At 38.5% G+C, this 23,729-nt stretch overlaps 1 protein-coding gene and 1 pseudogene across 2 annotated transcripts in view; both read left to right on the forward strand.

The window, feature by feature from the left end:
* Positions 1–285: 285 nt before the first annotated feature.
* On the forward strand, positions 286–22,404 carry LOC141774177 (interferon-induced, double-stranded RNA-activated protein kinase-like; annotated as a pseudogene).
* LOC141774175 (interferon-induced, double-stranded RNA-activated protein kinase-like) overlaps positions 11,761–23,729 on the forward strand; it is a 57,344-nt gene continuing 45,375 nt past the window's right edge. Inside the window, exons 1-8 of one of the 2 annotated variants that reach the window (XM_074646580.1) lie at positions 11,761–12,000; positions 14,620–14,758; positions 14,870–15,021; positions 15,103–15,226; positions 15,336–15,388; positions 15,466–15,615; positions 15,725–15,857; positions 16,250–16,305. In XM_074646580.1, the coding sequence (XP_074502681.1) occupies positions 11,894–12,000; positions 14,620–14,758; positions 14,870–15,021; positions 15,103–15,226; positions 15,336–15,388; positions 15,466–15,615; positions 15,725–15,857; positions 16,250–16,305 (914 nt within the window). In that variant the 5' untranslated portion in view covers positions 11,761–11,893. The remainder of the gene's footprint in view (positions 12,001–14,619; positions 14,759–14,869; positions 15,022–15,102; positions 15,227–15,335; positions 15,389–15,465; positions 15,616–15,724; positions 15,858–16,249; positions 16,306–23,729) is intronic. The other variant, XM_074646581.1, reaches the window with a different exon arrangement.

Below are 23,729 nucleotides of genomic sequence, written 5' to 3' on the forward strand. Positions count from 1 at the left end.
TGGGTTTTAAGGGGCTAACTATGTAAAACATATTCAATTAAGGGAACTTGGGATCCTAGTACCATTTTGCATCCTAATAATACAATATAATAGGTGTTTACTTTTGGCCCGTGGCCCTCCATTGAGTTCCAGTTTTGGCCCTCCAAGGGAAAAGTTTGGGCACCCTTGACGTTAACATACCAGTGCATTTTCAGCCAACAGGAGGACACATTGTAGGCGTAGGCGATGACGTTAGAAACGTAATTTCCACTTTGCTTTCATTTTTTTCTTGATCAACAAAGCAGACAGATATTTTGTCGGGTAGAGAGCCGCGGTGAAATGTTGCGATCGTCTTTTCTGGTCAGTTTCCCGGAGAGTATTTGATTTGAGACGACCCCACCCCGTTAAAATGTACGCACTACTAAAGTTAATAGAGTGCACAGAGTGCACTACATTGAAGTGTACTTCCTGAAGTACGTGGATTGGAACACACTCAGTCACAGTAACTACATGGAGTGCACGGAGAAGATCATCCTATCATTCTGTCTTGAATTAATTACAAAAAAAAAGTCGCTCGGACGGAAACCGGCTCCCATCGTTCACTTAAAACAGCCGCGACCGACACATCACTAGAGCAGAGTCGAGACGAGGAGGAGGATGAAGACACAAGTACAGTGAGCTTTCTTCGTCATTTAAGATGGAAACTGGAAACTATGTCGCCAGACTAAACGAGTATGTGCATAAAACAGGCTCCAGACTGCACTACAAGAACCTCGGATCTGTTGGACCCAACCGTGTTAAAACGTGAGTGAATGTAGTTTCTACTGTAGTTGTGCAGTAGTAGTCTCTTCCATAGGCTGGCATGGATATAGCCTGAAATATGAATCAGAGGCTACTCATTATAGCTGCATTTTAGGACACCTGGTAAATCAGAAAACGTTTTTTAATTTTTAAATTTTATTATTTTATATATTTTATTTTATTTTATTTTAGACAACCAACTAATTACAGAATAAATTGTATCAAAAACAACATTGTATGGCACTGCTGGGAGCAATACCGGAAGGCATTGATGGAAGAGCCAAAAAATATCTCTTACAAGTATTGCTAACAGCAGCAATTAAATGCACCACAATTAAGTGGCTAAAACCTGAGCCCCCAACATACAATTTATGGATTGAGAGGGTATGAGAAATTTACCACATGGAACAAATAACATATTCCCTAAGACTCCAAAAAGACATATTTATTAAAAGGTGGAGCTCTGCCATGACCATACCAATACAGTGATCGGTGATCTGAATATTTATATATATCCTGGATCATACTTGTATCTTTGTCTTCCTGACCCAGGTCATCTCTCTAAGCACATACATACACCCATACAACACATACCCTTCCACACACTTCCCCTCCCTGACCTCCGACCCTTCACCACATTTATTTTTATTTAAATGTATTTATTTATTTATTTTACTTTATTTTATTTTAATTTAATTATTTGGATTGTTTAAGTCTGTGTCCTCCCTTTCTCTCTGAATTCAATTGAAATTACATTTTAAGATGAAGTCTTGTTTTGTTTTTTTGTGTTTTCTCTCTCCCCCCTTGTTTTAAGTTGTAAAATTTTGTGTAAAAACAAAGAGATAGCTGTAAAATGAAAATACAGTGGTAAAGAATGTGATGATTGTATAAGTTGCTGAAACTGCATTAAAAACTAAGTTATAAAAACAAACAAAAAGACAACATTGTAGGATTTAACAACGGTTAGCTCACATATTTACTCATACCCTTTTTTTCACTTTTGGCACAAAAGGAAACTTTTCAGAGAAAGATGAATGGGTGGAGCATAAGATGTACAAGGCTACACTGTGTTTTTTGTGTTTTTTTTTAAGATAAACTCCTTTTAATTACTTCAGATAACATGCCTGGAATTACTTGCTAGCTAGCTCTGGATCAGTTATGTCCTGTGATCTGTAAAATATTTATTTGTGAAGTAAATAGTTAATTGTTTGTGACCTGGCAGCCATGTTGAGATCAGATCAAGGCCTATATAAAGGAGGCTGGTTCGTCATATCTTTGGGGGTATAACACATGCGCAGTAAAATCTCGCCTGCACTCACCGAAATTGAGCCAATCGCAACGCACGACCGCAGCTTCTGTTACACAGCGCATGTGTTATACCCCATAGCCCAAGACCCATTTCAGCCCGTGACCCAGCCTCCTTTTCATAGGCCTTGGATCAGTTGAGGAAATACCAAGCACCGCCCACCAGCCGGAGCAAATTTTCTAATTTTACAGCTAAACAGTACACTACAAGATGTTTTCTGAAAACATTTGAGGTGAGAAATAGGCATTACAGTAACAGAATATTGATTCACATTTGATCAGCGCTGCCTAGTTTGACCGTTTGATCGGAGTTTGCGAGTGATTGACAGCTGCGTCCGTTGAATGAACAGCCAATAGGAACGCTCTCTCTCTGAAATGACCTATGATTGGTCAAAGTCTCCCGTCACAGGCTAGATTTACTAAATCCTGAAAACAGAGCCATGAGGAGGTGCAGAAGTCTACATAGTTATCGCTCAGAGCACTTGAATTACATAATGCTGAAAGGTTATTATGGATAAAATGATGCCAAAAATAGTCTGCCTACTCCAGATTTAACAACCATGTCAACACAATTTGGATAATATATGATCAATTTTCTTCAATGTGCAGGGTAAGGATAAGTAATGTAGGTTCTGTGTATTATATCAAAATATTGTATCCGACACAATTTGATGTTTTAAATACTATTTTGAAGTGCTGCATGTCATTGTGTTGTAGTTATGGGTATATCCAGGTGGAGTCCCACAGTAGTAACACGGATGATTACCTTACCTCCGAGAGGCTGAATATGGTAGTGTTCAGATTCACCAACCAACACCACTAACATCATTGCCTATATAACAGAGATGTGACAATTCTTCTACAGATTCACCCAGAGGGTAGTCCTAAATGGTAAAGTCTATCCTAATGGTGTGGGGAAGACAAAGAACGAAGCCAAGCAAAACGCGGCTAGAAATGCCTGGAGAGACTTGTTCGGGAGCAAACAAAAGGACTCAGTTGACACAGTAAGACTTCCTCTTTGCTTAACTAGAGCATGGTGAATTTTAGGTATAAAAGTAGAAGATCAATTCACGGCACTTGTATTCTTGATGTATATTTGTTATCATCTTGACAGACAGAAAATGCAGCAGAAGCTCCGACTATACCAGTTCATCAGACAAGCATCACTCAAGCCAACTATACATGTTGGCTCAATGAATATGGTCATAAGAACAGGTTGATTATAAGGGCTGTGGAGTCAACACGACCGGGACCAAATGCCATTCCGTAAGCCTCCTAACCGCACCCACATTCTTAACTATTTTGTCATGATTTAAATGCATTAAATATAAGTTTTTATGATATTAGATGCTGTAGCTTTGTTGGTTGGTGAGAAGGAGTATCCAGCTGCCACTGGGCAAACAAGGAAGGAAGCTAAGGAGGAGGCAGCCAAGCTTGTATATCACGAGATATGTAGCAGTAAAACTACAGAGGTAAGTAGTAATAATACACACTAGTTTCTCCTGGCTTAATAAAAGTCCTAGAAACGTATTGTCACATACTGTGTGAACCATCTCAAAATTGTACTTTTATATTTTCAAGACTATCGCAGCTCAACAACAGGAGGAACAAAATCAAAATGTGTCTGATATCTGGTGAGTAAATCACAATGTCAATGCATTGTTTAATTTTCATGTCTTCATGAGTGTTGAGTGTTACTTGTTTATTACAGTAATGAGACAAGACGCCTCAGTGTCAACTTTAAGGACAGCTTTCCAAAGACAAACTACATCGGAATTGTGAACCACTACTGTCAGAAAAAAAAACTCTGCCATAAATTTTTTGAAGAGAGGAGATGTGGTCCATCTCATAACCCTCAGTAAGTATGAACCTGAATAGACACTACAAACACTCTTATGCAAACTCTTGATTGATTTTCAGTTTTAAAATGGTCTGATTAATTTCCTCCTTTTCAAAACACAACACAGATTTTTCTACAAATTAATAATCGACAAGAAGGACCACCCTGTGGGTGAGGGTAGTAGTGCCAAGGAGGCCAAACAAAACGCAGCTCGGCTGGCCTGGTCTGCTCTCCAAGAACAGACAGACTGGGACCGCAAGGTAGTTCATATTTTGTACTTCTTTAAATCATCAAATATACACTCAGTTGCCAGTTTATTATGTGCACCTAACTAAAATGAATGCAGTCTAATACAACAGCTATAGTTGGGTGCACCTAATAAACTGGCAGCTTAGGGTAGTTTGGTAGAAAAGTAGAAGTTTAATAGCAGATTTTTCCTGATGCTTTTAGTCGGCCTCTAAATGTACGGGCTTTTATTTTGAAAGCCCTTTCCGTAAAATATTCAAGAAAGACATTTTATTTTTTCATTTGAGGGATTGCACATTTTAAAATTTTTGTTCCAGGCAATCGCCTTTTTTTATGTGATGATGTCTAACATAATGCCAAACACCTATTCTGTGCATTTTAGGTGGCTGTCAGATCAACAGTGTCCGAGGGTGGTGGACCACCGCCCTCAACTACCCTGTAAGGCCCTTATTGTCATTAGTAGGAGAGCAGAACATGGTGTTAAATACTGAGAAAGCTGTACTCATATCTCTCATTGTATTCCCCTAGGGCGTCCCGTCAATCATCATCACAGAGCATGCCAACGGACACAAGTGGCTCAATAATCACCGATTCATCAAACCCTTCTAAAGCTCAGGTCTGTTCTCTCATAATTGTGGAACTTTTTTTTTATTTCGGCGCCGATGTTAACAGGTTGGAGCAGCCATAATAATGGCTAACATAATAATTGTAGTATTATAAGTCAAGGAAAATAGAGAGCTGTGAATTTGGAGAGAGTATGTCGTAGTTCTTAAAGAGTGTACGACTTAATAATCGGAGCATGGTTCAAATCTACTTTATTCTTTCATCCTCTAAGCATGCTGCCAAAGACCAGAACATGGGAAACATTCAGAATGAGACATCCATACGGTCAAGGTTTGAAAAAAAACAACATTAATTTGCATTGTAGCATTTGAGTTTTATACTGAACAATACTGTACAATCCAGAAGACATCTCTGTTTTTTTCTACCATTTTGCCTAAACAACATTGTTAATCTCAACAGGTTTACTTCAGAATTTGATTCCATAAAGAGGCTTGGCAGTGGAGGCTTTGGTTGTGTTTACAAGGCAAGATATAAACTGCTGAACAAGCATTATGCTGTAAAGATTGTCTACTGTGCAGAGTAAGTACGGAGTTCCAGTTTGCAGTGTAGCATATGCACTATTTGTGCAAGTACTTTGTTTACTGATTCATTCTCCCGTTTTCCTTTGGTTCAGGAAAGCTCTTCGAGAGGTGGGGACACTATCAGACTTCCTCCACAGTAACATCGTCAGATACTACACATTCTGGATGGAAGATTCAGAATACCAATGTTATGAATCAACTGATGGTTCAACTGGCAGTTACAGCTCTTCCCAGTAAGTCCCATGCACTTACCATAAGTCTTAACATTTTAGGCATTATGTTTTTGGGTTGTCCGGGTTGTACATAGATCCATACCATTCTTGTGAATACGATAGACCTACGGTACCAATCAACATTTACTTTTTTAAAGCAAAACATTTGTCTATTACCACCTTAAAGGAGAGTAATTAAATATTTGTTTCTCTTCTTTCTTTTCTAGATCTAGAGATAATTCATCAGCAAAGTACCTCTATATTCAGATGGAGTTATGCGACACCAAAACACTGAAAGCCTGGATTGATGAGAAGAACGCTCAGTCTCTGCAAGACTCGAAGAGAAGAGAAGAAAGTCTAAGCATTGCTCGACAAATAGTTAATGGAGTCGAATATATTCACTCCAAGAAGCACATCCACAGGGACCTTAAGGTGAGGCCAGACTCTGCAGTGTGTGGCTGAGGCTAAGCTGATATAGACGCTACCATGAGCATTTAATACATCCTCCGGTTTACCCTGACGAGGCCCCGCCAGCACCCTGAGACAGATCCTGGTGCAAACCAGTAGTGAAGTCCGTCAGAGGGAGTAACCTAGAACCAGTATATTGTTCTGGTGTTCAGAGTAGCAGCACCACATATTAGACAGTATTCGGCTAGATCCTGCCCTAACAAGAGGCTGTGGAAATGTGCTGCTGCTTTCCTGCTGTTTGAAGTCCAGTATACAGTTTGGTATATCTTAGACGTTGTGCTTGTTACCAAAATGATTTCTTAGTTAATTGTGTGCCATTACAGCACAGTACTGATGGGGAGACAGTAGATAGGGTCATGCAGGTGTTTTTCCATTGACAAGGTCTTCCTATCAGGCAGAGAGTGGAAGTTAAACCCATATGGTGTCATGGCATGTCAGAAGAATGGCAAGAGTGAACCCAGAAGCACGACACACAAACGAACAGGTTACGATAAAGGTTCTCTTTTACTCTCATTGACGGGCTTGAGTTGGGAGACATGGAGGTTAGGATGGATGTGCATGGACCAGGAAAGGCAGAGGCGGACAAACACTGGGTTGATGGCCTTGGATTTTAGAAACGGATCCACGAACGCGATATCTCAGGAACGCCTGGAGGGGATTTCTTTAGATTTGGCACAGTTCAAGGATGAACTGATTAGATTTTGGTGGTCAAAGGTCAACATTGCTGCGACTTCACAAAACACATTTTTGGCCATAATTCAAGAATTCATATGCTAATTATGACAATGTCAAACATGTCTAATAAGATGAAGTTATGACATTTTGGACAGGCATGGATATAAAATGCAGCTTCACTGGTTGGTTCTAGTTCTGCCTTGTAAATGTTTGTGCATAAATTCATGGTGTGTAATTTTTATTAATTATTTCTTAACTTATTATGTTAAAGTCTGGTCATTTTTTAAGGCCAAGAATTCAATAATTCCCCGCCAGAATATAGTTCTTGGTAAGATGGAGGAAGCTTTAAACGGTATTTAAGCCATCATGTTATGAAACCCTAGAACATACTGTTCTCTTACCTGTAAATGGATGGCATTTAATAAAATGAACAAATGCCACATTAGAATAATGTCACATAATTATATATTTTTTCGTATCCAGAAATGATCAACTAGATGAACATAAAACTATTAGTTGATCAATAGACCAATTAATTGACCCAATAAAAGCCAGACGCTGTTCAGATTTAATGCTGGTTTCAACCATAGGTACCTTTTTTAAAAATCCATTTCAAGCTCTAAGTTCAGTAGTTCATGAGTTACTGCCCATCGCATGAGGAGCTTGATGTTTATTTGTTTAAATTTCTGTTTTTGTTTTTCAATGGTAAGCCTGAAAACATCTTGTTTGGACTGGATGGAGAAGTGAGGATCGGGGACTTTGGTCTGGTCACCAGAGATGATGATGACGACAATACTTTGATGGAGCGAACAGGGCACAGAGGAACCACAACTTACATGGCTCCTGAACAAGTGAGATGGTCTATACTGTCAATAACTTTAAATAATATTATTGTGTTAACAAAAGTGTTCTTCTCATGGGCTTAATTAGGTAGACTAGGCTACGTGTATGCCTACCACATTTAACAATGCTCCTGAACTTCTTGAATCCCAGCCTCACCTGTCTTTACTGTTGGCAGCGAGAGCTGTAAAATCCAAACACTTACATCAAACATGTTACAACTTTTAAGCCAATAGAACATTATTTAGCTCAAAGCTGATGCTTCATTTACCTCATGAACATTACTAGGTAATCTTTCATGATGATTAGGATAACATTAGGTTGTTGAAGTGCCTTTTGTCAATACTGTGTTTTTATTCAATCACAGAAGAGGGAGAAGACCTATGACCGAAAAGTGGACATATTCGCTCTGGGGTTGATCTATTTTGAACTCCTTTGGAAACTATCAACCGGCCACGAAAGAGTAGTGGTGAGTCTTTCATAAACAGAAGGTAACATTGTGTGTTACTATTTAAGTTTGACAAATGACTTGCCACAAAAATATTACCATATCATGTAGGCTTGTACTGTATATATTATATACAAATAAGAAACCAGCTGCTGTAGGTATACACCAGTAGTTGATTTCTTTTCAGTATTGTATGTAGCAAAAGCAATGTACTGTAGATAGATAGTAGATAAGAGGGAACTTTATTGCTCATCTTTTAATCTGTCTTGTTTAGTTTTTCTTGTATTTGTTACATTCAACAGAGCATCATTTTAATTATTAGTAAATTTGAGGCTAACTAACAAGTTCTTTCATCCCTTTATTACTTCATAAATACTAGGTTTGGGATGATGCCAGAAGTCAGAAGCTCCCCGAAGAGTTTTCACTGACTTTCCCCCAAGAGGTAGATTACCGTATTCTTATTATCCTAACTGATTAACTTGCCACATGAAACTCCAACAGGGTGCCAGTTAGTCATGTCGGCCACCAACAGACAGTAGTAGAATGTAACTAAGTATATTTGCAAAAGTACTGTACTTAAGTAAAAACAGGAGGTACTACTTTACTTGAGTATTTTCTTCTCGTGACACTTTATACTTCAATATTTCAGAGGGAAATATTGTACAATTCTTTGACAGCTGTAGTTACTAGTTAATTTACAAATTAAGATTTTTGCACAAAAAACATATAAAAATGTAAGAGTACCACTGAAACGATTACTTGATGAATCAATTGACAGAAAATAAATTGGATATTATTTTGACTTTTGATGGTTTCTTTCTCAAATGTGAGGATTTGCTGATTTTCCATTTTAAATTTATTTTTTTTATAATAATTTTGATGGTCTCGCTTTGGACTCTGGGTATTTGTGACAGCATTAATTACTATCTTCTGAATTTTTACAAACCAAACAATCAGTCGATTAATCGAGAAAGTAATCAGCAGATTAATCCATAATGAAAATGATCATTAATTGCAGTCCTATACAAAATATTTAACAATTAGCCCCACCTCAAACAATACAACAGTAAGATCCTGCATTTGTATTAATACATGAGTAATAATGATCTAATAATATAAATTTTTAATAGTGCAAGAGTCACATGGGCCATTTTTCTGCATTGAGTACTTTTACTTTTAATACTTAAAGTACATTTTTGTGATTATACTTGCATACTTTTACTTTAAGATTTTGAATGCAAGACTTTTTCTTGTAAAGGAGTATTTTGACATTGTGGTATTAGTACTTTTACTTAAGTAAAGGATATGAATACTTCCTCCACCACTGCCAACAGAGTAGCAGGGAGGCAGACATACAGGAGTTTGCACTGTTACAACAGTTGTCCATCTCTAAAGCCTCAAAGGTTGAGGAGTTAAAACAGGACTGCTGCTGTCATGAATAATGTCAAATATAAAGCAGAACAGATGACAGTGTTATGAGAAGATATCAGTCTCAGTTTATGTTGGAAATACTGTGGAGGGAAGCTTTCAGCAATAATGTAGTATGATAGCATTCATTATTGGTACAAATATCTCAGTAGAAGTTGTTTTTATTATTTTTTTGCAGAACCAAATCATTAACTCTATGCTGTGTGAGAAACCAGAAGAGCGACCTGAAACAAGTAAACTGAAGGCAGAGCTGGAGAAGTGGGCTTAGACATACAACGCACAAAATGTGCATCAGGAAAATGCAACTGTCTGATTATCACAAGGAATTATGACAAGTCTTTAGGAACAGAAACATGTCTGTTCTGGTGTCTGTGATTTAATGGAATGATTTGATATACATTTAATATGATTTTGGAGGGAATGGTTAACATACTGCAGCAGTACTGTAGTAGTAGTATTGCACTAGTACAAAGCACTTCACAAGGCCTCCCAGTCACTCACACATACACAAGTATGGCAATGGATGGCAGATTGGGGTTCAAGGACACTTCAACATGCAGACAGGAGCTCAAATCATTTACCATGCAATTAATGAGCAACCTAAGAAGACATAATATTATGGGTTGTATAATCAGGGAATGAAGCATGAAATCAAATGTTGTTGGGATTTTAAAGTATAACTTTGGTTCTAAATAATCATGTGCCGGTAATTTCTGTGTCCACAGTTGACATGTTATTCTTTTGTCCATTGTTTTGTACTGGATATGTTAATAATGGGTATCTGGGGTAGAATGGTCATGCATCTATACAATACGTACATGTGTGTGTGTATATATATATATATATATATATATATATATATACACACATACTATACTGTATTCAAAATAAAACAAATAGTTATAAGCGTACTGTACTTATACTACTTGTACTGTATAAATGTGGGAAAATTATATTGAGCTTTTTTCTTCTTTTTGTCTAACTCTCCCTGCACCCCTTCTACATTTTATTATGTTGTGTCATTGCATATTAGGGGTGGGTGATACCACAGAATTTGATATTGATATATTTTTTTATATCAAAACTGGCTATAATAATGTCATGTTTTATGGGTTTGATTATTTCAATAAAAGGCTTTTGTATATCATTTCTTTTTACTATTCTGTTAAGGTACAGTCACACATGCACCAATGCAGGTGAGTGGCTTTTGGACTGAAAGTTCAGCAAAGTTGAACTCCACATGAATGCGAAGATGTGAATTTGCTTCACCACTAGAAGCAAATGTTTTTTTGCCCCTTCGCTCAAATAGAATGGAGGATGAATGCATGAACGAGAGGCAAATTATCATTTGTGACCGTGTGTGACTGCCTTTAATGATTTAAAGGGACTGTGTAAGAATCAGAAATGATTGTTAACAACGACACCTGTGACCGTTAAGTCAACGAAAGTCAGCGTCAGGCTCGCGCTTGTACTCGCTCTACATAGACATGAAGCAGCATCGCTCAAAACAGTGAGGCGACACACGTCAGCTAAAACCACAATATCACTCTATATTTCACCTGCTTGGCAGTAATGTTAGATGATCAGATGAAGGTCTCTCCATGAATCAATGCTGATCCTACTGTTGGCTTTTCCTGCTTCAGCCTCCCGACTGCGGTGGGAGGGAGACACTGGCACCCGGTCAGAGACAATCCACAAGACACGGAAAACCTCTGTTGGTCTGGAGGAGCTGCAGCATTTATTTCTGCACAAACGTCCACTGTACATTCACTAGATATTCTTAGAGCTACGAAGTCTTCTGCAGTGTGTAGTGTGCGCGCATGCACATGAGATGGAGCGAGCTGAGTGAAGGCAGGCAGAGGAGCAGAGTACAGCAGAGACTCTAGCCCTGGAGACCAAAGCTACGGTCTCCCCAGCGTCCTCCGACCGCGGCCAACACTGTTTTGCAAGACGGGCTTCACTAGATCTAACTTTGCGGTTTTGGTGCTTCCATGTAGTTTGTGTTGGAGTCTTGTCTGAACAGCGTAGCCACACGTGAGCGTGCATGGGACACCGATCCGGGTGATTTATACGTGTAAGAAGTTACAAACAGTCCCTTTAACCCACCCTGGTCCAACCCTGGTCATTGGTATGAAAGAGGTATAAGAGGTGCCTCTTTTTAAAATGTTGCCCTGACCCTGATACATTGTGTGCACACCACTGGAGAGATTCACTCTATTCAGTACAAACTATAACAAAAACAATAACTGCAGGTATTGATAACTCATTCCGCACTAGGTAGACTGGTGACAAGTTTCTATTGTTCAGATCAAGTTTTTTTTTATCAGATCACCTCAGGTCACGTCACGTTACGTCATGACGTACATACGGAGAAATCGAAACTTACAGGAGGTGACAGCTGAATCGAAACACAGCAGATATACAGAGAAGTAGGAGCAGAGAGCACAGTCGAGACGAGGAGGAGGATGAAGAGACAAGTACAGTGAGCTTCTTCTCGTCATTTAAGATGGAAACTGGAAACGATGTCGCCAGACTAAACGAGTACGTGCAGAAAACAGGCTCCAGACTGCAATACGAGGACCTCGGATCTGTTGGACCCGCACATGTTAAAACGTGAGTTAAATTTAGTTTCTACTGTAGTAGTCTCTTCCATAGGCTGGCATGGATATAGCCTGAAATATGAATCAGAGGCTACTCGTTATAGCTGCATTTAAGGACACCTGGTAAATCAGAAAACTGCTAAAATACCATGAAACTATTTTTTTATTTTTTTATTTTAGACAACCAACTAATTACAGAATAAATGTATCAAAAACAACATTGTAGGATTTAACAAAGGTTAGCTCACATATTTACTCATACCCTTTTTTTACTTTTGGCACAAAGGGAAACTTTTCAGAGAAAGATGAATGGGTGGAGCATAAGATGTACAAGGCCATCCAGTGTGTGTGTGTTTTTTAAGATAAACTCCTATAATTGCTTTAGATAAGATATGCCTGGAATTACTTTCTATCTACTATAAGTGGATCAGTTATGCCCTGTGATCTGTAAAATATTTATTTGTGAAGTAAATAGGTAATTGTGTTGTGGTACCTCCAAATTGTACTTAAACCTGCAGTAGGCAGAATATTTTTGGCATCATTGGGCAAAAAATCCATAATAACCTTTCAGCATATTGTAATTCAGGTGTTCAGAGAGGAAACTAGACTTCTGCACCTCCTCATGGCTCTGCTTTCAGGCTTTAAAAAATCTAAAGGAGTGTACTGTTTACCTGTAAAATGAGAAAGTTGGCTCCGGCTGGTGGGCGGTGCTTGGTATTTCCTCAACATGGCTGCCGGGTCACAAACGTTCTCATTTGACAGCTAAACAGTACACTACAAAAACATTTGAGGAGAGAAATAGGCGTTACAGTAACAGAATATTGATTCATATTTGATCAGCGCTGCCTAGTTTGACTGTTTGATCGGAGTTTGCAAGTGATTGACAGCTGCTCAGAGACGTCAGGCTCCAGCTCGGCTCTGATTGGTTGTTTTCCTCCGGTCTGTGAAATCTTACAGATGCCATTAGGAGCACCAGGACACCGGAGGACACAGAGACACATGATTTTTTTTCAGATTACCTGTCTCATGCACTACTGTCAGGATATAGTGATCGTTTTATAAAATAATTTATTCCAATTCTTCCCACTGCTACTTTAAGGTGTTACAATAAATATACTGTCACAGTTTTTTATTAATGATATTTAGATAAAAAAATGACAGTGACCGCAATAATACTCAAAACAAAACAACAATGTTCAAGCTTTCTCAAGACAGGATCTAGTAAAGGTCCAGGGTCCATCAGGCCTATCATCATCTTGGAGATGTAGAGCAGCCTGTTCCATTGATAGCAAGTCCATAAAGTCCTTAAGCCAGCTCTCCAAGCTGAAACTGTTGGTTTACGTTGTTTCCAGTTCAGGCCAGTGCTATAATACTATGTACAGTTTTGGGAGTTTGCGAGTGATTTACTGTACAGCTGCGTCCGTTGAATGAACAGCCAATAGGAACACTCTCTCTCTGAAATGACCTGTGATTGTTCAAAGTCTCCCGTCACTGGCTAGATTTTTTAAAGCCTGAAAACAGAGCTATGAGGAAGTGCAGAAGTCTAGTTATCTCTCAGAGCACTTGAATTACATAATGCTGAAAGGTTATTATGGATTTAATGATGCCAAAAATAGTCTGCCTACTGCAGATTTATCAACCATGCCAACACAATTTGGATAATATATGATCAATTTTCTTCAATGTGCAGGGTAAGGATAAGTAATGTAGGTTATGTGTATTATATCAAAATCTTGTATCTGACACAATTTGATGTTTTAAAAAATATTTTTAAGTGGTGCATGTCATTGTGTTGTAGTTATGGGTATACCCAGGTCATGTTCCCATTGTAATTTAGATTGGAAGTTGCTGTCAGAGGTAGAAGGACACAACAACCTATACATTGTTGAGATTACCTGTTGTATCTTTAGTTCATGGATACAGTAATTCATATAGTTAAAACATACAGTTATAAAAGTTAAATATTGTAAAATGTGGAATCATTATATTGTGGTTTTAGGAATTAAAGATTGTGTACAGTGATGATTAGAGATCTCAAGGTGACAGTAATGTGTAGGCCAGAGTTACAAGTGTCACTGAGTAGTGAGGAATGAGCGAGGAAGAAAAACAAGGAAGTAGCCTGAGAGAAAAATGTGATTGCACAAGAGAGATAAAACCAGTGCAATGCTTTGTGTTCGTCAATGTAATGATGCACAGTTTGTTCGGTAAAAGGTTGAAAGTTGAAACGTGATGTTTCGGTAATTTTTTGGAGAAGTTACAGCTATGTCCCCACAGTACCTCTCCTGCCAACAGCTCCCTTTAGTTTGTCCTCTCTCTCTCTCGTTTCCTGTGTCTATGCCCCTAGAAAGAAATTACTTCATAATAGAATTTATTTACAGATAAAAATTCGGAATCTTTCAACCCAAACTTTTTTTTTCAATCAATAAAAGGGACCACCTGTTTTATGTTGTGTAGTGTTATAATTTCAGCCTATAAATGACTTTAGTGCCTGAATATCCAGGTGGAGTCCCACAGTAGTAACACGGATGATTACCTTACCTCCGAGAGGCTGAATATGGAAGTGTTCAGATTCACCAACCAACACCACTAACATCATTGCCTATATAACAGAGATGTGATTATTCTTCTACAGATTCACTCAGAGGGTAGTCCTAAATGGTAAAGACTATCCTAATGGTGTGGGGAAGACCAAGAAGGAAGCCAAGCAAAACGCAGCTAAAATTGCCCTGAGAGACTTGTTCGGGAGCAAACAAAAGGACTCAGTTGACACAGTAAGACTTCCTCTTTGCTTAACTAGAGCATGTTGAATTTTAGGTATAAAAGTAGAAGATTCAATTCAGGTCACTTGTATTCTTGATGTATATTTGTTATTATCTTGACAGACGGGAAATACAGCAGAAGCTCCGACTGCACCAGTTCATCAGACAAGTATCACTCAATCCAACTATACATGTTGGCTCAATGAATATGGTCATAAGAACAGGTTGATTATAAGGGCTGTGGAGTCAACACAACCGGGACCATATGCCATTCCGTAAGCCTCCTAACCGCACCCACATTCTTAACTATTTTGTCATTATTTAAATGCATTAAATATAAGTTTTTATGATATTAGATGCTGTAGCTTTGTGGTTGGTGAGAAGGAGTATCCAGCTGCCACTGGGCAAACAAGGAAGGAAGCTAAGGAGGAGGCAGCCAAGCTTGTATATCAAGAGATATCTGGTAGTAAAACTACAGAGGTAAGTAGTAATAATACACACTAGTTTCTCCTGGCTTAATGAAAGTCCTAGAAACGTATTGTCACATACTGTGTGAACCATCTCAAAATTGTACTTTTATATTTTCAAGACTGCCGCAGCTCAACAACAGGAGGAACAAAATCAAAATGTGTCTGATATCTGGTGAGTAAATCACAATGTCAATGCATTGTTTAATTTTCATGTCTTCATGAGTGTTGAGTGTTACTTGTTTATTACAGTAATGAGACAAGACGTCTCAGTCTCAACTTTAAGGACAACAGCTTTACAGAGACAAACTACATCGGAATTGTGAACCACTACTGTCAGAAAAAAAACCTCTCTCATAAATTTTTTGAAGAGAGGAGATGTGGTCCATCTCATAACCCTCAGTAAGTATGAACTTGAATAGACACTACAAACACTCTTATGCAAACTCTTGATTGATTTTCAGTTTTAAAATGGTCTAATTCATTTCCTCCTTTTCAAAACACAACACAGATTTTTCTACAAATTAATAATCGACAACAAGGACTACCCTGTGGGTGAGGGTAAGAGTGCCAAGGAAGCCAAACAAAACGCAGCTCGGCTGGCCTGGTCTGCTCTCGAAGAACAGACAGACTGGGACAGCAAGGTATTTCATATTTTGTACTTCTTTAAATCATCAAATATACACTCAGTTGCCAGTTTATTATGTGCACCTAACTAAAGTGAATGCAGTCTAATACAACATCTATAGTTCGGTGCACCTAATAAACTGGCAGCTTAGGGTAGTTTGGTAGAAAAGTAGAAGTTTAATAGCAGATTTTTTCTGATGCTTCTAGTCGGCCTCTAAATGTACTGCTCACAGTCGATATTCACCACAATCTACGGGCTTTTATTTTGAAAGCCCTTTCCGTAAAACATTCAAGAAAGACATTTTATTTTTTTCATTTGAGGGATTGCACATTTTAAATTTTTGTTCCAGGCAATTGCCTTTTTTTCCTGTGATGATGTAATGCCAAACACCTTTTCTGTGCATTTTAGGTGTCCGTCAGATCAACAGCGTCCGAGGGTGGTGGACCATCGCCATCAACTACCCTGTAAGGCACTTATTGTTATTAGTAGGAGAGCAGAACATGGTGTTAAATACTGAGAAAGCTGTACTCATATCTCTCATTGTATTCCCCTAGGGCGTCCCGTCAATCATCATCACAGAGCACGCTAACGGACACAAGTGACTCAATAATATTCACCGATCCATCAAACCCTTCTAAAGCTCAGGTCTGTTCTCTCATAATTGTGAAACTTGTTTTTTATTTCGGTGCCGATGTTAACAGGTTAGAGCAGCCACACAGAACCACGTGGGCAGCGTGGCTCAGCTGCATCTCTTCTAGAGAGGTCTCGCCTTTTTTTACCGCAAGCCGCACGCAGTTCACGGCAAAAATAGACTGTGAAAGTGATCTTTCGACAGTATATCGACATCATATCATTAACATTACTACAGTTTCAATGTCTACATCTGCAGAATGTCACAGACTTAAAAAAGTTAAGATTTTTTTTAAATCAACACTTCCTGCTTCTATTTCAAAATAAAAGCCCTCAGGTGTTTTTTCTGCAGACAGAATTCCTTCATTTGTTAACACGAGGCTTTTATTCTGAAATATTTGCAGCTTTATAGCAATTAACCACTTTTTTGTGAATTGTAGATGCCTTTAAGGTCAACTGTAGCTGAAGAGGATGCACCAACCAGTTGGTCAACTTCACTGTAAGGCACTTATCTTATTAAGGTTATTATTATTGGAAACAATAAAACAGATTGTAGAGCTTAATGCTGAAAAGGCTGTACTCATGCATCTTATTGTATTCTCCTAGGGAGTCTCTTGCATCGTCACAAAGCATGTCAACGGGTACAAGTGGCTCAGGAATATTCACGGATTCATCGAACTCTTCCAAGGATCAGGTCTGCACTTTACATCACAATCTTACAAATGTTAAATATATTCTGCTTACTGTGTATATGGAGAGGGCAACATAATAATAGTAGTATTATAAGTCAAGGAAAATAGAGAGCTGCGAATTTGGAGAGAGTATGTCGTAGTTCTTAAAGAGTGTACAACTTAATAATCGGAGCATGGTTCAAAATTTTGAATCTACTTCATTCTTTCATCCTCTAAGCATGATGCCAAAGACCAGAACATGGGAAACATTCAGAATGAGACATCCGTCCGGTCAAGGTTTGAAAAAAAACAACATTAATTTGCATTGTAGCATTTGAGTTTTATACTGATGTGGTCTTAAATCTCTCTCCCAATAACTGATGTACAATCAAGAAGACATCTCTAAGTTTCTTTCTACCATTTTGCATAAACAACATTGTTATCTCAACAGGTTTACTTCAGAATTTGATTCCATAAAGAAGCTTGGCAGTGGAGGCTTTGGTCGTGTTTACAAGGCAAGAGATAAACTGCTGAACAAGCATTTTGCTGTAAAGATTGTCTACTCTGAAGAGTAAGTATGCAGTAGTAAGGATCCAGTGTGCATTGTACAGTATTTATGCAAGTACTTTGTTTACTGATTCATTCTCTTGTTCTCCTTTGGCTCAGGAAAGCTCTTCGAGAGGTGGGGACACTATCAGACCTCCTCCACTGTAATATCGTCAGATACTACACATTCTGGATGGAAGATTCAGAATACCAATGTAATGAATCAACTGACGGTTCAACTGGCAGTTACGGCTCTTCCCAGTAAGTCCCATGCACTTAACATAAGTCTTAACATTTTAGGCATGATGTTTTTGGGTTGTCCGTACCGTACATACATACGTACCATTCTTGTGAATACGATAGACCTACGGTACCAATCAACATTTACTTCGTTTAAGCAAAACATTTGTCTATTACCACTTTAAAGGAGAGTAATTAAATAACTTTTTCTCTTCTCCCCTTTCTAGATCTAAAGATAATTCATCAGCAAAGTACCTCTATATTCAGATGGAGTTATGCGACACCAAAACACTGAAAGCGTGGATTGATGAGAAGAACGCTCAGACTCTGCAAGACTCTAAGAGAAGAGAAGAAAGTCTAAGCATTGCTCGACAAATTGTTAGTGGAGTCGAGTATATTCACTCCAAGAAGCACATCCACAGGGACCTTAAGGTGAGACCAGACTTTGCACTGTGTGGCTGATGCTAAGCTGATTTAGACACAACCATTAGCATTTAATACACCCTGAGCACCCTGAGACAGTTCCTGGTGCAAACCAGTAGTGAAGTTCGTCAGAGAGCGGAGTACTTAGAACCAGTATATTGTTCTGGTGTTCAGAGTAGCTGCACCACAGACTAGACCTTATTCGGCTAGATCCTGCCTATTATTTGCTTATTATTTGCTTAACAAATATGTTTCTGCCTTGTAAATGTTTATGCCATAAATGCATGGAGTATAATGTCTACTGATTATTTTCAGACTCATAATGTTAAAAGTCTGGTCATTTTTTATTAATTCTCCACCAGAATATTATTCCTGGTAGGATTGAAGAAGCTTTCAACAGTATTTAGACCATCAGGTTTTGAAACCCTAGAACATACTGTGTTATAACCTGTAAATAGACGGCATTTACATTAGATTTAACCGAATAATAATAAAATGAACAAATGCCACACCAATAAGGAAAAGGTGTACAGTGAAGAATCTCTATCAAACAGCAGAAAATGCAGCTAGAATTTTTTTTAAAAGTGTTGTCACATATGAATTTTTTATTTTTTTTGTACGTAGAAACAATCAACTAGATCACGAGTCAAACTCAACACCAGCACGCCAAATCCGGCTCCTCGCAAATTGTGATCCAGCCCCCATATCAGTTTAGGTTCTCCATAAATTTTGGGCCGCCTAGTCGTGATCTGCACAGCAACGCGTACCCCGAACACCAAACACACAGGCCTGCCTCTACTGTCTGCAAGCTAGCTAACACTGATTGGCACAAAAAAGGAAAACTGATGCTGAAGGCTGAATTTTTAGGGTTTTATGTGCAGCCAATTGCATGCCAGAAGATGATCAAAGATCTTTTACTCTAATTTTTTTAATTAAATGCCCCACGCAACCAATGAGTTGTCATATTTAGGCTTGTGAAACAGGCTATATGAGACTTGTATAAATATGGCCAAGAACAAAATTAAAGATTGATTATTTTTCTTTTACATCAGGACATCTTTTTGTTTTATTAAATACCCCACATAACCATTGAGTTGTCATATTCAGTCCTGTGAAACGGGTTGTTGTGAGCTGGCTGTATGGTAATCTTACATGTAAAAATGTACTAATAATGCATTATTTTTCATGACTAAATGCTAAGCAACTGTTTTTGTTAACATTTTTGGGGCTTTGTGTGGACTAAATTGTATGTGAGAAGGCCATATGGGACATGCAACAATATAATCAGACATTTTATTTTTATTTTTTCAATTAAATAGATGTGATTTTCATTTCCCAGTGTGGCCCATATATTAGTGAAATTGAGTTAAAACACACCTGAACAAAATGAACATAAGCCTATTATTTGATCATTTATCTCATCAAATTGAACAAAACAGTCCTTCCCAATGAAAACCACACGCTGTTTACATTTAATGCTGCTTTTTTTATCCATTTCAAGCTCTAAGTTCATGAGTTACTGCCCATCGCGTGAGCAGCTAGATGTTTATCTGTTTCAATTTCTGTTTTTGCTTTTCAATGGTAAGCCTGAAAACATCCTGTTTGGACTGGATGGAGAAGTGAAGATTGGGGACTTTGGTCTGGTCACCAGAGATGATGATGAGGATGCTTTGGTGGAGAGAACCGAGAACAGAGGAACCCGATCTTACATGGCTCCTGAACAAGTGAGCAATCAATAACTTTTGTGTGAAGAAATATGTTCTTCTAATCGGCTTGATTAGGCTTCCTGTATGCCTACCACACTTAACAATGCTCCCAGATTTCCTGAAGCTCAGCCTCACCTGTCTTTCCTGTTCATCAAACGTGTTACAACTTGTATACCAAATAGAACATTCTTTTAAAATCCAATAGCAAATTTAAGTATTAAAAACTGAGCGAGAAGCTGAAGGTTCATTTACTTACTGAGCAGAACTAGTTCATCTTTCTTGATGATTAATGAAATGATAACATTAGGCTGCTGACGTGCCTTTTGTCAATACTGTGTTTTTATTCTATCACAAAAGAGGGAGAAGACCTATGACCGAAAAGTGGACATATTTGCTCTGGGGTTGATCTACTTGGAACTCCTTTGGAAAGTCTCTAGTGGCCACGAGAGAGCAGAGGTGAGTCGTTCATAAACAGAACATAACATTGTGTGTTACTATTAAAGTTGCCATAGTTACCATATTATGTAGGCCTATGTCTTATTATATACAATTATTATTATATACAAACCAGTTAATTATACACCAGTAGTTGATTTCTTGTCAGTATGGTATGTAGCAAAAGTAATGTACTGTATGTAGCAGATAAGATGGAACTTTATAGACCCTTTTACAGCCGACGTCATGATCACGTCATGGTGTTAGTTGGAGGCAAAACAAAGGAAAGACTGGAGGCAAACACGAAGCCTCAGAGTAGTAGGCTAAAGTCACACATCAAAAATGTCATCTTGGTGTGTTGTTGGGTGCCAAAATCGATATCACATACATTTGAGATGACAAACTGTGATTCGAGGCTCTAGCGAGCTACAATAACGGCAAAGCGTTTCAGAGATGGAGAGAAAATGTTGCTAATAGTCTAGCAGTGAGCCATTGGCTGCAGTTAACAGAAGGCTAAACTATTAGCAACCGTTTCATGTCTATTTAGAGCGAGTACAAGCACGAGCCCGATGTTGACTTTCGTTGATTCAACGGCCACAGGTGTCACTGTTAACAAGCATTTCTGATTCTTACAAACAGCCCCTTTAACGCTCCGTCCACAATATACGTCAACATGTTTACTAACAGAAAAGGGCTCTATTGTTCATCTTTTAATCTGTCTTGTTTAGTTTTTCTTGTATTTATTTGTAACACTCAACGGAGCATAATTTGAAATATTAGTATATTTCAGGCTAACCAACATGTTCTTTCATCCTTTTATCACTTCATGAATACCAGATTCTGAAGAATGCCAGACGTCAGATGCTCCCCAAAGACTTTTTACAGACTTTTCCCCAGGAGGTGATTACAATATGCTTATTATCCTAACTGATTTACATGCAACATGAAGCAGTATTTCCAACAGGATGCCAGTTAGTCATGAAGGTCACCAGCAGAGTAGCAGGGAGGCTGACATACAGGGGTTTGTTACAACAGTTGTCCACCTCTAAAGCCTCAAACGTTGAGGAGTCAAAACAGGACTGCTGCTGTCATGAATAATGTCAAAAATAAAGCAGAACAGATGACAGTTTTTTGACAAGATATCAGTCTCAGATTCCCAAGTGCATGTGTGCAATATTGTTATATGGCATTTATTATTGTTGGTACAAAGATCTCAGTTGTTTTTGTTGTTTTTGCAGAACCAAATCATTAAGTTAATGCTGCGTGAGAAGTCAGAGGAGCGACCTGGAGCAAGTAAACTGAAGGCAGAGCTGGAGAAGTGGGCTCAGACATTCAACGCACAAAATGAGCATCACAGAAATGCAACTATCTGATTGTCACAATGAATTGTGATCATCAATTGTGATCAAGTCATGGGAGTATCTGTCTCTTCTGGTGTCTGTAATTTAATGAAATTATATGATATACTGTTATTAATATGGTGTTTTTAGGAAAATGGTTAACATGTTGCACTTATATAGCGCTTTAAGCTGAGATCAGTACACAGCATTTCACATTCACTTACACACCTACAGTACGTTCTGTGTTTTGCTCAAAGACATTTCAACATGCAGACATGAGGTCAAATCATTAATGATGCAATTAATGAACAACCTAAAAAGTGAACCTAATATTATGGGTATTTTTCTTATATCATAATAATCATGAAAAGGGAGCTATTATATCAGTTCACATCTGTCTAGTTTTTATTCCAAATAATCATGTGCCTGTAATTTCTATGTCCACAGTCGACATTTTATTCTTTGCTGGAAATGGTCAAATGTTCTGTTTTTAAGGGGTGTCACATTACAGCCTTTGCTCTGTACTGAATATGTTACGGTTGAAAATAAAATAATGGTTACCCACAGCAAAATGTATTAATTTATTTACAGTTTTCACTTTCATTCTGTTTGTATATTCTGTTTAGGAGAAAGTTACATGAAGATGATTTTGTCGTTTATATATATTCCAGATAAGTCACATGGCTTTCTTTCTATATGTGGGTGTGACTGCTTTGTTTCTGTCCTGCATATTAACCCAGTTATGGATGGAGCACTTGAGTATTTATTTCTCGTCTGTATAATGGGACACACACAACCAGACAGGTCAGGAATACTGTTAAGATCGGCATAGCCCGCTCCAAACACTGCATGAGAGTTTCTTACTGCTGTAGGTTACCCAGAGTGCACCTGCATGTAATACAAAATAAAAGCCTTGTGTGTCCGTAATGCCAAATGCAGTGTTTATAAAATCAAAGCCCTACAGAAAGTAATGGTTGGTTGTCCCAAATTGAACATGAATATATTACTAAAACATTCTTATATATATATACATACATATATATATATATACACATACCTAAACACATATAAACTGGTCTTATGAGAAAACACTGTTTACCATTGGCAGAGTATTTTGGCAAATTTTTCTTGGGCGCTACCCACATAATCAGCTGTGCTGCTCATCCCACAAATGCATGATCCTTACAAGTTGGACATCATTGTGAAGGTAAATAAACAGGCTTTCCAACCATGTCAAATATAATGCCAATTAGCATTGTAACAACAGAGAAATTATCCACCAAACACAAGTTTCCGAACTTTTTTTCCCCAGTTTATATATATATACACCGATAAGCCATAACATTATAGCCCACTTGCCCATTGAGTAGGTCCCCCTTTTGCCGCCAAAACAGCCCTGACCCGTCGAGGCATGGACTCCACTAGACCTCTGAAGGTCTGCTGTGGTATCTGGCACCAAGCCGTCAGTAGCAGATCCTTTATAAGATCCTTTATAAGTTGCGAGGTGGGGCCTTCGTGGATCGGACTTGTTTGTCCAGCACATCCAATAGATGCTCGATTGGATTGAGATCTGGAGAATTTGGAGGCCGAGTCAACACCTCAAACTCGTTGCCATCCACATGATGTAAAAGAAAACGTGATTCATCAGACCAGGCCACCTTCTTCCATCGCTCTGTGGTCCAGTTCTGATGCTCAGGTGCCCATTGTAGGCGCTTTTGGCGGTGGACACGGGTCAGCATGGGCACCCTGACCGGTCTGCGGCTACGCAGCCCCGTACGCAACAAACTGCAACACTGCTGACACCTTTCTATCAGAACCAGCATTAACTTTTTCAGCAATTTGAGCTCCAGTAGCTCTTCTATTGGATCTAACAACACGGGCCAGCCTTCGCTCCCCA

Source organism: Sebastes fasciatus, chromosome 9 (genome assembly GCF_043250625.1).
Source record: "Sebastes fasciatus isolate fSebFas1 chromosome 9, fSebFas1.pri, whole genome shotgun sequence".
Lineage (NCBI taxonomy): Eukaryota > Metazoa > Chordata > Actinopteri > Perciformes > Sebastidae > Sebastes > Sebastes fasciatus.